General features: G+C 34.3%; 3 protein-coding genes across 4 annotated transcripts in view; 2 read left to right on the forward strand and 1 right to left on the reverse strand.

Moving 5' to 3' along the window:
* Positions 1-16,266, forward strand: part of LOC142335402 (proteasome maturation protein-like) — a 517,526-nt gene that overhangs the window by 448 nt on the left and 500,812 nt on the right. The window lies entirely within an intron of this gene.
* LOC142335399 (putative ATP-dependent RNA helicase DDX49) overlaps positions 4,422-16,266 on the reverse strand; it is a 31,043-nt gene continuing 19,198 nt past the window's right edge. Inside the window, exon 2 of the mRNA XM_075383868.1 lies at positions 4,422-4,741. Within this exon, the coding sequence (XP_075239983.1) occupies positions 4,479-4,741 (263 nt within the window). The 3' untranslated portion in view covers positions 4,422-4,478. The remainder of the gene's footprint in view (positions 4,742-16,266) is intronic.
* Positions 10,633-11,651, forward strand: LOC142335542 (uncharacterized). Its single transcript, XM_075384081.1, has 3 exons — positions 10,633-11,023; positions 11,191-11,330; positions 11,502-11,651. The coding sequence occupies exons 1-3, from the start codon at positions 10,894-10,896 to the stop codon at positions 11,649-11,651; spliced, it is 420 nt and encodes a 139-aa protein (XP_075240196.1). The 5' UTR covers positions 10,633-10,893.

The following is a 16,266-nucleotide window of genomic DNA, read 5'->3' on the forward strand; positions in this document are numbered from 1 at the left end:
ATTCTTTGAAAATAGAGTAGTAGACACGAGCAACAATGTTTGATGAAATTCGGTAAGAGCAATCACGTAAAGATGCAAAAAGATTAAATTTAATCGTAAAAGGGACAAAGGAATTAGGTGTGCAGTTTCAATTAGATTCTAAAACCAAAGTTATTTCAGATAACAAACTGAAAAATAAAAAAAAATTGACACTAATGTTGGCTAGCATTGGCTCCAATGAACTCTGATAGCCTAATGCACTGACTTAATGACCAGGATTCATCGGATTATCACGTTTTTGATTTTTCTCTTCTCACATTGACCATATCCACTACAATGCGAATTTAGTGCGCGAATTAATTAAAAACTAATTCAGTAGAAACAGTGAGTGAAGTAAGTCACGCGCCAAACGTGAAACTGGTGACTTGAGTAAACCAAAAAAAACGAGATCAAAACGCAAAACGAAATAAAAAAACACAGCCGGACAAGTCCTGAAATACAATTCAAAGAATTGAAAGAAGAACCTAGAACCACTGTGATCGGCAGACCAATTGAACAACGCCAGCCAGAAGACTAGCAGCCTCAGACGTTAAGAGAACCTAAAATAACCAAAAACTGAACATTATTGCTAAATCTGTTGAAGATTTTACCCTGAAGCCCGATTGATTTTGACTCATTAAAACAAACCCATAAAACCACAGCCAACCCACCCGAAACATGAAAAGGTATATCAGCCGCAAAAGATGGAAAAAATTGAAAAACAAGACAATTGAAAAATTGAAAATATTGCAATATTTTTTTGAAACAGTATAAATTTTGCAATATTAACCTGTTCAAAACTATTTTTTGTCTATCGAATCTGTCCAGTAACCAAACTACGAGACTTAATAAGGTTAGTTGGCACTTATGTACTGATAAACTTAGTAAATCACAAAAATTTCAATTAACTGAAAAAACATTTGCAAATTTTATTTGTAACAACTCGATAAAAACAAATATGTCCATTAATCCATCGGCAAGACCAAAACCAACTACATTGGCACGTAGAGATCAATAAACAAAAGCATGCCAAAAAATTCAAAACAATTGAAAATTTTAAAATGTTGCAAAATTTGTGATAATAATATCTTCAGAAGTATTTCATTGTCCTCCAGAACTATTCAAAGCCAATTTCAAGCCTAAAATAAATTCTCTGGCCATTAAGATTGATAAACTCGGAACATGAAAATTCTCTGAAAATTCTTTTTTTTAGAAATCAAATTTTAAAACAAATGGCAAAAACTAGTGATATTAGAATAATGAAAAACAATTCATTGCCCAAGCCAAACGCGGTAAAACAACATAAAACCCTGGAAGAGATTCCCTGCACCTTGGGGCTAGAAAAATGACAAAGAACTTAAAAAAATTTCAAAAATTAGTATCATTTTGCGTGTTATGTTTGCAGCACCAAAGATATAGCTCATAAAATGGTCATAAAGAGTAATTATATTTTGCAAAAAACATATATCAACGTTGAAAGACGTCAATTCAATACTTATTAAACAAAAATCTCAAACATGACGAAAAAACATGAAAAATACCTAAAAATGACGTTTTAACTTTCAATTAAGGCCTTCCCAGCATCTACACCAATCTAAGCACTTAAAAGACCAAAAAACTAGCTTTGTGCTTTTAATGAATGTTAATGCCCACCGCGCCCTACCTGTTTATCCCGTTTTGAAAGATCAAAGTCATTGAAAAATGAGTGACAACTTTAAAAAAAAACAAAGACAGAGCCCCAGTACAATCAAATTCGTGGATTGTAAAAACATAGGACAAATCCTGACCTAGAATTCAAAACATTTTCAATGACTTAATAAAAAACTAGACCTAGAATTGACAATTAACGGATTGGAAATACATTAAGAAAAGATTTTCAATAAAAAAATAGAAAAACATTTGAAAAATTAAAGTCAAATTGCCGAAAGTGAACTAAAAACCACCAGCGAGAACTCGATTTTTTGTTCAAACACCGTTTTCTCATTCTATTTTAATGTTAGAGTTGAAAAAATCATGCCGCAAAACCACTTGCTATTGCTCTCCACTTCCTGTTTCGGCGTGACCAAATTAATCACTCCCATTTGCCTTCAAAAAATATGAAAATAAGTGAAAAGATCTAAACACATATCAGGAAGAATTCCAGAAACAACTCGAAAATCTGACTCTGCCAAATAAAAACTAGCCGTCAAATATTTCGTACATACTTAAACTAGTGATGGGAATTAATCCAAAATTGGAAGTCAATTCATGAAAAAGTGGCTATTAAAATCAACTTAAATTGAAAATCTAAAAATAACATTTAATTAATATTACAAGGTTATACGAAGCCAAGGATAAGTCTCTTCCAACAAATAGGAGTACAGAACAGCTCAAAGAACATTTGGAAAGCCATAATAGAATAAAAATCATGTCTAAGAATGTAGAAATAAACGAAAAACTGCAAGAAACAAAAAAGGTTTTAAAGCTTATTTGCTTTCAAGAAAATGTAAACACTTTGTATTTAAACACTCCTTAAGTAAAAGACTTATTTTCAAATCCCACTAAAAGCAGTAAAACAAAACAATAGGTGAAAGGTGGAAAACAAAAAGTGCAAATTTACAAAAAAATTTCTTTAAAAATGCTGAAACCCTCTAAATTAATATAAAACATTATACAACCAAAATCTTTAAAATCTCTATGAAAACAACTACAATTAATACCACTCCAAATTTTATCACCCGTTTCATTTCCTGCTTCAAAATCCACTCTAATAAAACTCATTGAAAAAAAAAACCGACTAATGTTGGAATTGCTCTTGAACGAGAGGCGGATGGAAAACCATTGGGACTCGAACCATTGACGTCCCGCTCTCTATCCAGAAGCATTGCCAACTTGTCTATCTGACCCTTCTTTGCTGCAACCAATTTTTTATTAGAAACAAGCTTCGGCGTGAGAGCAAAAGAGATCACTCAAAAATGAAGAACAAAAGCGTGAAAATGTCACTTGAGAAGTCAAAAACTGTTCTAGAGGAAAAGCGCAAAAACAATCAAGCGAAAAATTTGCATAACAAAAATCCAACACGCTTACAATAATTGGTATGAACTTCGTTCAAAAGCAATAAATGGACTTCTCCAATAATCTTCTAGTCGCAACAAAAAAGACAGCTCCCCAATACAATTCAAATTCTTGGAAATGTGACGAGAGCGTCTAAAAATAGCCATTGAGAGGCTGACGGCGGCTGATAAGAACATAGCCGGCAGATTGCCGGAAAAAAAGCCACCATTGACGCACCGGGATTAAAACAGAAAAAGAAAAAAGAACAGATAAATTGACCGAATTTTTTTCCAATTTTTTTCAGTGTCAAAAAGTGTTCTAATTCGGCGTGCAGTTCCAGTTGGATTTTGAAACTATAGTTAATTCAGCTTATAAACTGAAAGCTAATAAGCTTAACACCAATTTCAGCTAGCAAACACTCTAATGAACTTTCTTAATGATCGGGCTTTATCGGTTTATCCCGTCTCTCTTTTGACCATGACTGTATTCACTATCTTACCTAATTCATTGACTGAATGGATTGAAAAACCATTTAGTTGAAACAGTCAGAAGTCAAACGTGAAAGTCGTGACTTATGTATAACGAAAAACGTGATCAAAAGGTAAAGCGAAATAAAAAAACATAGCAGGACAAGTCCTGACGTACAATTCGAAGAATTTTCATTGACTAAACAGAAAAACTAGACTTAGAATGGACTATGAGAGAATTGAGAAAACCATTTTAAAGAAAATCAGATCAAAAAGAAAAAAACAAAATCAATGTCAAAATGCCACATGTGAACAAAAAAACCACTAGCGAGAAATTAAAATTTAATTCAAACAAAAAAATTAGGCCTAGAATGAGCTGTGAATGGATTGGGAAAACCATTTAGAAAAAAGCCGATCCAAAAATCGAAAAACAGTAAAAATCAGAGTGAAATTGCCGCATGTGAACAGAAAACCACTAGCGAGAAACCGAATTTTTGTTCAAACACCGTTTTCTCACTCTACTTTAAAATTAGAGCGAAAAAATTCACGCCGCAAAACCACTCGCTTTTTCGCTCCATTTCCTGTTTCGGCGTGACCAAAATCACTACTCCAATTTGACTTCAAAAATCATGAAAATGTGTGAACAGATCTTAAAAAAAGCGCCCCAATACAATTCAAATTCTTTGAATTGTAAAAAGGAAAGCGCCTAAATAATAGCCGTTTGAGAGGCTGACGGCGGCTATTAAACATGGCCTCAAATGTCCAGTTTCTACCAAATTTCATAAAAAGATTAAACAAAAGGCACAGCAATCACTTTGTTAAATGGCCGCCTCGGCCATTAGCCAGTCGACCTGCACTTTTAGATCTTTTGTTTAGCTAAATTGAAACTCGCTTTAAAGAAGGTCCACTGAAAATTAGATTGCCATCTCGTCTTCAAAACAACATTTACATTAGTCAATTTCAATTTGAAGATATGTCTTTTGGAGTATTATGTTGCCAGTTCTGTTTTGAGTCCAGTTTTCTTCTCTTGCTTTTCTGTTTGTACTTATCGTGTTTTGCGAAAAATTCTCTTTTGTCTAAATTCATATCCGCTTTTCGTTTGCCCACCGTCACCTCCATCATGATGGGTAGAATATGTTCCTCCTCATCCACTTCCATCACCTCCAACTGTTTCTTGATTCGATTCTCTATTCTCAATACTGCTTTCTCATCATCAGGTGACACTTTAACACAATAAGAGCTCGATAGTAATCAAAAAATTTGGTAATCAAACTCGAAACAACAATATGCACGTTTTAAAAATGCCAAATTTCATAACTGTCTGATTCTAAAGTACCAAATTTTTCTACATACTGTGTTTGCTCCTGTTTCAAGTATGTTTGTGTTTGTGCCGAAGTCACCTGGAAATTCTGACTTACATAGCGAAGTGCCACGTTGCTAATGACGAACGCCTATTTTTTTAATCACGAGGATACGCAATCGACAATTTGTTGTTTTTTCAATCTCAATTATTATTTCAGCGGTTTAAATCTTCTTATGAGTTGTTATACATGAACAGCATGCTTTAATAAATCAAACCGGCCAAGCCTACCTAAAAACTAAGCTTTGAAATTTAAATACAAAACATACTCGAGTAACGTAAAAATATGCTCTCGAACGACTAGTGGGAGCTCTAATCAATTGCAGCCTGTTTCATTGGGGGAGCGGGTAGGGGGTCTGGCCTGAATGGGGCTAAAAAATCACTAGTGGGCTTCAAATAGTAGTAGTAGTTTCGGCGCACTTATCATTTAACTTTTAGTATAAAATTGTCATCAATTAAGTTCAGCTGCTTGAAATTATGGGATTTTTTTCCATTTGTGCCCTGTTGAGTACGCTACCTCACTGAATTGGGCTAATTTCATTTAATCACTGTCTTTTACAGCTAATTTTGCCAAATTAGACAAGTTCGGCAAAATTTGCAAACTGATGTATAGAGGCCATTGAATGAAAAATAATGGAATTGTTTACAAGTTATTTTGAAATTTATGCGCAATTTATTGTGTTTTGCGCTATTTATTAGGCAACTCATTAACCAATTATTCGGAAATCAACTAATTGTCAATTTGATGGATAAAACTTTTTTAGACCTATCAAAAGCTTTTGATTCGATATCACATCCTACTCTTCTGCACAAAACTAAACTTTTAGGTTTTAGTGCACAAGCAAATACAATTCTAAAATCTTATCTAGAAAACCGTGTGTAAAAAGTCAAATTCTCGAAGTATGAATCAAATTGGATAGCACTTAACCGTGGAGTACCACAAGGTACTGTGCTAGGCCCACTGCTTTTCAACATATATGTAAATGATATGAAAGATGATACTGATGTGAATTCGAATATAATCCAGTACGCTGACGATACTTTTATCTTTTGCAGTGGAAAAACAATTTCTGAATCAAAGTTACATCTTGAAAAAAGTATTGCTAAACTCATTCTCTTTTTCAGGAAAAATGAGTTAAATGTAAATGAAAGCAAAACCGAATTCATTATTTTTGGAGCCCCTAAAAGAAACAAAATCGAAGAAATAGTTGTTAACGGATGTACAGTTCTCGAGAAAAAAGTTGTGAAATACTTGGGAGTTCATATTTGACTGTAATTTTTCTTTCGATGAAGAAATAAAAAATGTACTAAGAAAAATGGCTGTTGGCATAAAGGTCATTTACTCCATCAAAAATATATTTCCTGAAAAAACCAGATCTGCTTTACTGAACGCTCTTGTTTTAAGTCATCTGCATTACCCAATTGTTCTGTTCTCAGGTCTTAAAAAATCACTTCGAGTTACTCTAAATAAACAATTGAACTGGGGAATAAAGGCATGTTTCAATAGAACCAAATTTGACAGGACCACTGATCTCAAGATCAAACACAAAATCTTACCAGTAGAATACCACATAAAGTATCGGGTTATTATATATTTTATAAAGCTTCTAAAAGCAGATCTACCAGCTTTCGATGAACTTAAGTTAGCCACCCTAAGTGCTAAAATGAATGACCGTACAAACAAGCTGTCATTTGGAGCAAACCAAAAAACAAATATAATGCAAAACTGTTTTTCAAAAAAAGCAATTGACTGGTATAACGATTTGCCTCTCACCTTGAGGCGGAATATCCCTAAAAAGCGGGCTCTCAAAACTACAATAAAAAATCATTTCTGGAATGAGTTTCTAAAAGACCCAACGGTTTCTGAAGTGATTTCTAATCTCAAATCTTTCAAGTTCAATCTTAATTTGATTTAGTTTAGGGCGTCTTTTAGTCTTCTATGAAATGTTAATTGGAGGATTAGCATTTTTTAAAATTTTCTTTCTCGAAAATGTTAATTGTAGAATTAGCATTTTTAAAAATTTTTCTCAATTATAATTCATCTCTCTTAATTTGTCGATATTTTAGCACATTGTAAATTTAATACAATTTTAAACTTTCACAACATGTGACGTTTGTTTCATTTATACTTCTTAACACTACATTGCCTTTAAACTATGTTCTGTATTTTATAGTTCATACTCAAAGGAAGTAACAATGTTTTTTTTCTTTAACTGGTTTTCGCCATGTATCAATGAACCTTCTTTAAATACAGTTTCACAGATTGAAGATGAGTCAATTTCAGTCGAACATGCTGATCTCCCCTGGCTACCTTAGTGACTTCTGGAAATTTTTTTCAACTTTCTGTTTCTCTAAAATTTCCGTTGATCACTATTTTTTCATCACAATTTGATGGATTATAAGCTCATCCGGATAATGAAACTCGATTTACTCTAACCTGATAGAAAATGAATTGCGACCACAGCAGCAGTGATGACACGAACTCCTGATGCAGACAATGATCAAAACCGTTCAGGAATAATTTTTTGAAATGATCGTATTTTGTTTTCATCTTCGTGTATCCAACATCCGAGCAACTCAAGTACTCAATTAGGACCAGCACACCTTAATGGCTTTCATACTGTTCAGATATCATAAAAATTGAAAACCTAGATTTTGGCTGGCTGCTTATAGTTTGTAATTAGTGCTTATATGAATTGTTTTCATTTGCTGGTTGAGAGCTAACTGGTAACTTCCAGGACAATGTATTAATAACCACGGTCAAAATAATGATGACAATTCAGCGCTAAAACTGAACGCCTGCTAGAAAATAAACCAAATCATGTCGGATGCTGTGCTCTCGATTGCCATGTGAGGTTTTTACGTCTTTTGAAAGTCAAACTTTATAGCGAGCAAACAGTCCAAACTATCAAGGAAAAACTTCGTATTAAAAAAGACACACGCGTTTGCAATAATTTCTACAAATTTTCGCGAGCAATTAAGCAAAATTATCCCAAGCTGCTTGAATTTTTCTTTCGCACCAGTAGGTGGTTATTTTTTCAAGAGTCATTTCAATAACTGCTTCACGAAAATATTACGTTTTGAGGTGACAGACAGGTTATTACAGCTTCATTTGTACTCAGTATTTTAAAAATTACAAAACAAGGTTTGAATATCAAATGTTTCTACTGAATCAGCTTTCCACAAGATTTCACACATCAGCTCAATTACAACCGACTAACGTCAGACCAAATGCTCTCAAATGACTGAAGAGGGGATAGTTTTGGTAGTCAGTAGCTTAAGCTTATCTTCATTGGGTGACGTACGGCAAAATGGGTTGGAGCAAAAACAGTGCATGGAATAAAAGGGGGAGGGAAAATCAAAGCCACCTAAAATTCTACCAAAATTTACCAGTTCAGTGTCTTGGCACCATTTATTTATGTATCGCATTCATGGGGACTACCACGGCTTTAAAAAACTGCTTAGCGACTGAACGCCCTCAGGCTTTAACAGTTTATCCTGTTCTCAAAACGAAATTTGTTGTTCAGGCGACAAAACTATCACACAAAAAATTGGTAGTACAAAAAATTGCAAACAGACAAAAGCTAGCACAATGGCTGCGAACTTTGTTTGAGAGCAAATTAAACCTAAGAGAATTTGAAAACTAGCCTCAGTTACAATGTAAATGAAACTTCTTCCTCTTCATCCTATGCGCGCTTCAACTCGCATCCGCAATCATTATGAAACAATTTCATAGCATTCTGCTAACAAACAAACCATTTCAATGTTAAATGTTTAAGTACTGATTCAGGAAGTCCAGTTTGGTAGAAAAAAGCGAAGAAAACCAACATTTTACAATTACTTTTTGCTCAAATCCCATTCAGTTGGGGAGGAGTTGACACTCTTGTTGAGTACTCCACATTTGAATCTTTGAGCGATAACACTCAAAAATTTAGAATATAGCAATTGATCAATTTTTGAAAATCGTCTCCCTCGAGGAGTTATTGAGGTTTCGAAATTTAAACATTTGCTCACACGCCCATTTCTTTCCTTTTATACTCGTTTTTGGCCAATGTAGGTTCCAAGTTTGTACACGACGTTAGTATCTTTAATTTGATCATCCGACAATCATTGCCTCTGATTCAACAAGTTTTTTTAAAAATCTCAAACATGTAAATTCGAATGTTATAGCATGTAAATTACAACATGTAAATAACAACATGTTATAATTTACATGTTATAAATAACAACATGTTCGAAAAACATGTTAACATTACGAATTACTTTACATGTTAAAGTTACATGTTGTAATGTTATAAATCAAACATACTACATCTTTCCCTTGAATAACTAAACATGATAACAATAAAAAACGGTTGAATGAGCCAACTGTTTTGTTGGCATTGTTTAAGCTGTGGACGATTTGATACCACAAAACTAGTGCAAGGGAGATTGCTTTCAAGAAAGAAAATTCTGAACAGAACAAGGATATCAGATACGGGTAATAAGGAAAAAATCAGGAACGTTTATATATGTATATTGAGATTAAAGATATTGAGAAATAAATATATATATATATATATATATATATATATATACATATATGTATATATATATATATATATATATATATACATATATATATATATATATATATATATATATATATATATATATCAAGTTTGATAAACCGACGACGTCAACTATTGAACTCATTTTTTAAGTTGACCAGTATTAGGAAGATCAGGTAATAGTAGTATAAGATAATGACGAGCATGACTACTAGGGGGGGGGGGGGGGTCACGCGCACTGTAAAAACATACCCTGCAGATTGCCGGAAAATAGCCGCCGTTGATTCCAATAAGCATGATTGGGATTGAAATAACAGAAGATATTAAAAAAGATTTTTGTAAAAAAAAAATTTTTTTAGTCCGATTTATTTTGATGGCATTTCGTAGTTGAACATACTTCTGTTTCTTAGAGAGAGGCTACAGGGGCTACTATCAATAACAAGAAGCATTAGAGATGGTAAATAAGACTTATAGGAACGACGTTCAAATAGCGGGCATCTAAAATTGGACTTTATGGGTTTATCCCGTTTCTATTTCTGACTTCAATTTTTATACTGACTCTGTTCATTTTGAATTGCTTTGCTGAGCAATTGATGTTCAAATTCACTTTTAGCAGAATGAGAGAAGAGAGAAACTAGCCTAGAGAAGTCAAAAAGATTTCACGCAAAATGTTGAAAAGGCGGCAAAATGAGGTAAAGCAAAACATTTTTTTATTCGACGAAGTAAAAAATAGGAGCGCTATAATAGCCGGCTGAGAAGATGAGGGCGGCTATTAAAAAACGACCGCCCTCATTTTTGGCCGAAAATTCAAATTTTCGAAAATTTTTAGAATCGATCCCCATTCAAAGGGAGGGTATAAATATTCATATTTGAGATAATTTTATAATTTTTTCGGCTTTTTGACCTTTGGTTATATGGGGACGACAAAGTTCAAATTCCTTCTGCGGTTGAACACGCGTCGTATTCAGACAACTACATGTATGGTATTCAGTTCACTATCAATACAGCGTAGTATTATATTCCGTAAGCTATTGTTTAATTGTACACATACTATGAGCTGTTTTGTTTGGTTGCAGCTGCTACGCGGGTCAGATTCCTTTAAAAGCTTTGATTACCGCCACTATTATACAAAAGATTGAGTAGAACACTGAAATTATAACTAATTAATTCGTCAGAACTAGACATTTTTTGGGGGGGGGGTCTATGAAGGTCTTTGCGGTAGTTGATTACATTCTTTGTACTGTTTTTGCAGAACCCCTGGTGGGGACTCGATAATGTCTAGACTCGTAAAACTGAGGAATGCGATGACTAAATGTTTTTATTTTTATTGAACATTCTTGCTGTTTAATTTTGGTTCAATTTTATCAGCTTTCATTCGAACCCAATTTTATCGAAAGATCAGTTGACTTTCCGTTTTAAAGAAATAATCCTTCTGTAACTAATTTACAGTATTATTTGCATTACAATGGACAACATTAATACGGATCTTATCCCTGTCAACAAGGAAAACGTACGTGTTCTGAAACCAATAGTGGTGGTTAACGGAAGGGAGGCGCCCTTGAAAGGAAAATCTACAGCTGATCAGAACCAACCGGGTAAGAATTTGTAAAAAGATATATTGTTACATCTCAGTGATATGCTAGTATTGTTCAATTTATCATTAGCAGTTGACTCAAATAGTAAAGTTATTGAATATTTAAAGGTAAAAACTAGTTGGTAACTAGATATATAGCGTTTATTCATTTTGATTTCTGTATTTTAGATTCGAAGGGATCCTGTGACGTTTCCGCCAGCACACAAATCACTGTCTCGAGTCAATATTGGTCTATGGAAAACAGCTCTCAAGGGAAAGATGTCACGTCTGGTTCGCTACTGAAGCCTCGTTTCAAGTACCTATGGAAAGTAAGATATTATCGTTATTACGATTTATATGTTTTTTGTTTTGTGATACCGCTCCAGCAGCTCTATTGGTTCTATAGACAACAAAAAACATTGCCATAGTTTGGATTTGATAACAATAACTAAACTTAAGCTCCTTCTAAATGGTCACTTCATATCAGTGACTATTTATAGGACAACGGTGCTAGTCACGACAGTGTACAGGAGAATGTGCGGGTTATGAGAGCCCCAACATCGCTACCAAACCCAAACCCTACACAATTTCAAGATCAATGCACTGAGTATTCGAAAGGAGTATGTAACAAAAATGAGTCAACAATCTAGGATTTATTATAACGCAGGTGCATTGAAATTGAAAACGGCCAAAGATGTAGCTCACAAAAACTCCATAGAGTGTCAACGGTTGCGAAACGATGCTAAGAAATACTACGAGGCTGCGGCAAGGAAGTTTGAAAAAACACTCGAGTTAAAGCGGAAAAACAGAGATCGAAGGAGCGGTTGTGCCTGCCTATCGGAAGGCGGCTGTTAGGGCTCGCGTTGCTCTGAAAAATCAAAAACACAACAAACAGATCTAATACTTATTCAACTGTTGCTATCATTTTGTTTTTCAAGTGTAAGTGATATTGAAATTCTGATCTTAAACCTTTGGTTATCTACCTTGTTTTGTTGTAAAGCCTGACTCTCTAACAAAGCAGAAAACCAAAAAGTCGCTTCTACTGGAGTTTTAATAAAGGACGAATTGACTAGGGAATAGAATTTTGAATATAAGAGGAAGGAAAAAAAAGACTTGTTCGTTTTAGTTGATACCGTAGATATCTGGGCGAAATTTTATCGAGTTGTAACATCCTCCAATAAATTGTGTCGATGAAAAAACTTAATATTCATAGCTAATCTACCTCATCGGTACCTAATCGAGTTTTGACTTTGAATAACAAGAGGTAATAACTAAAAAGAACTTGTGTATTGATACCTAAGCTACCCAAGCGGTACCTAATCGAGTTTTGACTTTGAATAACAAGAGGTAATAACTAAAAAGAACTTGAGTATTGATACCTAAGCTACCCAAGCGGTACCTAATCGAGTTTTGACTTTGAATAACAAGAGGTAATAACTAAAAAGAACTTGTGAATTGATACCTAAGCTACCCAGGCGGTACCTAATCGGGTTTTGACTTTGAATAACAAGAGGTAATAACTAAAAAGAACTTGTGTATTGATACCTAAGCTACCCAGGCGGTACCTAATCGAGTTTTGACTTTGAATAATAAGAGGTAATAACTAAAAATAACTTGTGTATTGCATCCTAAGCTAGCTGCTGGTTACATAACCGAGTTTTAACTTGTAAATACCAAGAGTATTGGTAAAAAAATAACTTATGTATTGGATCCTAAGCTACCTGCTGGTTACATAACCGAGTTTTAACTTGTAAATATCAAGAGTATTGGTGAAAAATAACTTATGTATTGGATCCTAAGCTACCTGCTGGTTACCTAACCGAGTTTGAACTTTTACATATCAAGGGTATTGGTGACAATTTTGTGGCCGAACAAAGCAGGGTGCAAAGTGGAGAGCAAAAAGGATTGCAAAGCGGAGAGCAAGGTGGAGAGCAACGAGGAGAGAAAGTTGGGAGCCGAGTGCAGAAAAGGAAAAACTCAGTTAGTGCTTTTGAATTGTACACACTTTTGACCGGTTTTTTGGGTTTTTTATTTCAAAACTCTCCTCTTTGTCTTATGGCATTTTATTTCATTTTTAACTTCTGATGTTGCTCACCTTTATATTTTTGTTTGTTGATGAATTCTATATATATTGGGAATTAATTTTAATATCTTGTCTGGAGTACCAAGTCTTGAGATAAACATTCTGAAGAGTAGCAGGAACTGTACTCGCTTGACGCCAGTAAACTCCTTGCCTTCTTAACTTTGGCAAACTAAATGATTGAGAAGCGGACCTTGCTGGTTTAGAGAAACCCTATTGCGAAATTTAGACGGCACCAGTTCACAAACTTCAAACACACACCACTATTCACAAACACTCACTGAGCTCACTTAGACACTTAGATCAGCTGTAGGGTAGATTTGACAGATTGCAACAATCAACTCAGATGATCTACAGAGGTAACTATGAACATGTTCCTAAATTTTCTAGACAGAGAGGAATTTTTGTTCGGCGATAAGCAATGGCTACTTTTTTCATTTCCATCTGATAGCGCGGAAGCTTTTTAAACACTTATACTATGGATTGAAGGTATTGAGGACAAAAATGACTTAGATACAAATTGATCAACTGCTTGTGTGGGAGGCTTTAAAAGACTTATACTATGGATTGAAGGTAATGAGGACAAAAACGACTTAGTTATTAATTGATCAGCAGTTTTTGTGGGAGCTTTTAAAAGACTTATACTATGGACTGAAGGTACTGTGGACAAAAAAGACTTAGTTATTATTTGATCAGCTGTTTCTGTGGGAACTTTTAAAAGACTTTTACGATGGACTGAAGGTACTGAGGATAAAAATGACTTAGTTAATAATTGATCAGCTGCTTATGTAGAAGCTTTTAAAAGACTTATACAATGGATTGAAGGTACTGAGGGCAAAAATGACTTAGTTATTAACTGATCAACTAGTATTGTAGGAGCTTTTAAAAGACTTATACTATGGACTGAAGGTACTGAGAATAAAAATGACTTAGTTAATAATTGATCAGCTGCTTAAGTAGAAGCTTTTAAAAGACTTATACAATGGATTGAAGGTACTGAGGGCAAAAATGACTTAGTTAATAACTGATCAACTAGAATTGTAGCAGCTTTTAAAAGACTTATACTATGGATTGAAGGTACTGAGGACAAAAATGACTTAAACATAAATTGATCAACTACTTATGTCGGAGGCTTTAAAAGACTTATACTATGGATTGAAGGTACCGAGGACAAAAAAGACTTAGTTATTAATTAATCAGCTGTTTTTGTGGGAGCTTTTAAAAGACTTATACTATGGACTGAAGGTACTGAGGATAAAAATGACTTAGTTAATAACTGATCAACTAGTATTGTAGCTTTTAAAAGACTTATACTATGGACTGAAGGTACTGAGAAAAAAAATGACTTAGTTAATAATTGATCAGCTGCTTATGTAGAAGCTTTTAAAAGACTTATACAAGGAATTGAAGGTACTGAGGGCAAAAATGACTTAGTTAATAACTGATCAACTAGTATTGTAGGAGCTTTTAAAAGACTTATACTATGGACTGAAGGTACTGAGAATAAAAATGACTTAGTTAATAATTGATCAGCTAGTATTGTAGGAGCTTTTAAAAGACTTATACAATGGATTGAAGGTACTGAGGATAAAAATGACTTAGTTAATAACCGATCAACTAGTATTGTAGGAGCTTTTAAAAGGCTTATACTATGGATTGAAGGTATTGAGGATAAAATGACTTAGATATAAATTGATCAACTGCTTATATGGGAGCTTCTAAAGACCTATACTATGGATTGAAGGTAGTGAGGGCAAAAATGACTTAGATATAAATTGATCAACTGCTTATATGGGAGCTTTTAAAAGACTTATACTATGGATTGAAGGTAGTGAGGATAAAAATGTCTTAGATATAAATTGATCAGCTACTAGTATGGAAGCTTTTAAAAGATTTATACTATGGATTGAAGGTAGTGAGGGCAAAAATGACTAAGATATAAATTGATCAACTGCTTATATGGGAGCTTTTAAAAGACTTATACTATGGATTGAAGGTAGTGAGGATAAAAATGTCTTAGATATAAATTGATCAGCTACTAGTATGGAAGCTTTTAAAAGACTTATACTATGAATTGAAGGTACTGAGGACAAAAAAGACTCAAATATAAATTGATCAACTGCTTATATGGGAGCTTTTAAAAGACTTATACTATGGATTGAAGGTACTGAGGATAAAAATGTCTCAGATATAAATTGATCAGCTACTAGTATGGGAGCTTCTAAAAGACTTATACTATGGATTGAAGGTACTGAGGACAAAAATGACTTAGATATAAATTGATCAGCTAGTAGTATGGGAGCGTTTAAAAGACTTATACTATGGATTGAAGGTACTGAGGGCAAAAACGACTTAAATATTAATTGATCAGTTTGTATTGTAGGAGCTTCTAAAGACTTATACTATGAATTGAAGGTACTGAGGGCAAAAAAGACTTCGATATTAAATGATCAACTGCCTATGCAGGACCTTTAAAAGACTTATACAGTACAAATTTTCTGTAACTCGAGTTGAAAAGATTTCTTATTTCCATCAAACGGGAAAAACAAAACACAAGTCACAAAAACTAAAGCAAAATTCTTTCACAGAAGTTAATTGTCGTCACTATCAGAGTCAATTTGTACTACTCTCCATTTCTTTATTCTATCTTCATTGATAGATTATTTGTCTGATATCAGCTCCAGCGTTCGTTTTGCGCACTTTTTCATACTTTTTGAGGGTCCGGGATGGTTGATGGGTTGCTCTTCTGTTGAAGAGTTAGTAGAAACCTGAATGGTGGATACGGGTCTTGGGTCTAGAAGACTAGGCGACGAACCTGATTCAGCAGCCTGATCGTCTATAAAGGAACATCTTTCAATTTCGTCCTCAATCACTTGTTGAGTCAGATTTGCAAAATCTGCAATGTCCGCTTCAAGCTCATCCTCACTGTAAACACGCTGGTTGAGACCGGGATCCGGCGGAGACCAGACTTCTGCTGACATTTGAGGACCTGTGTATTGAGTTGGTAGTTGACTTTCTGGCGTTAATGACTCGGCAACGTGTACAACAGTTTCTTCCTCGTCACTCGAACCCCAATCTGGATCCTGTACTACGTTACGCATGAACATTTCCTCGCGCAGAGCGTGGTGGCCAAATGGTAGAGTTCTGATCTTGTCGTTTAAAATATACCGCTTGTCATCGTATCC

The sequence above is a fragment of the Convolutriloba macropyga genome, chromosome 2 (genome assembly GCF_964194025.1).
Source record: "Convolutriloba macropyga chromosome 2, txConMacr16.3, whole genome shotgun sequence".
Taxonomy (NCBI): domain Eukaryota; kingdom Metazoa; phylum Xenacoelomorpha; order Acoela; family Convolutidae; genus Convolutriloba; species Convolutriloba macropyga.

Coding starts and splice junctions, on each gene's coding strand:
- LOC142335542 (XM_075384081.1), top strand. CDS start 10,894: ATGGACAACATTAATACGGATCTTATCCCTGTCAACAAGGAAAACGTA. Junction 11,024..11,190: donor AGCTGATCAGAACCAACCGG/GTAAGAATTTGT, acceptor TCTGTATTTTAG/ATTCGAAGGGATCCTGTGAC. Junction 11,331..11,501: donor GTTTCAAGTACCTATGGAAA/GTAAGATATTAT, acceptor GACTATTTATAG/GACAACGGTGCTAGTCACGA.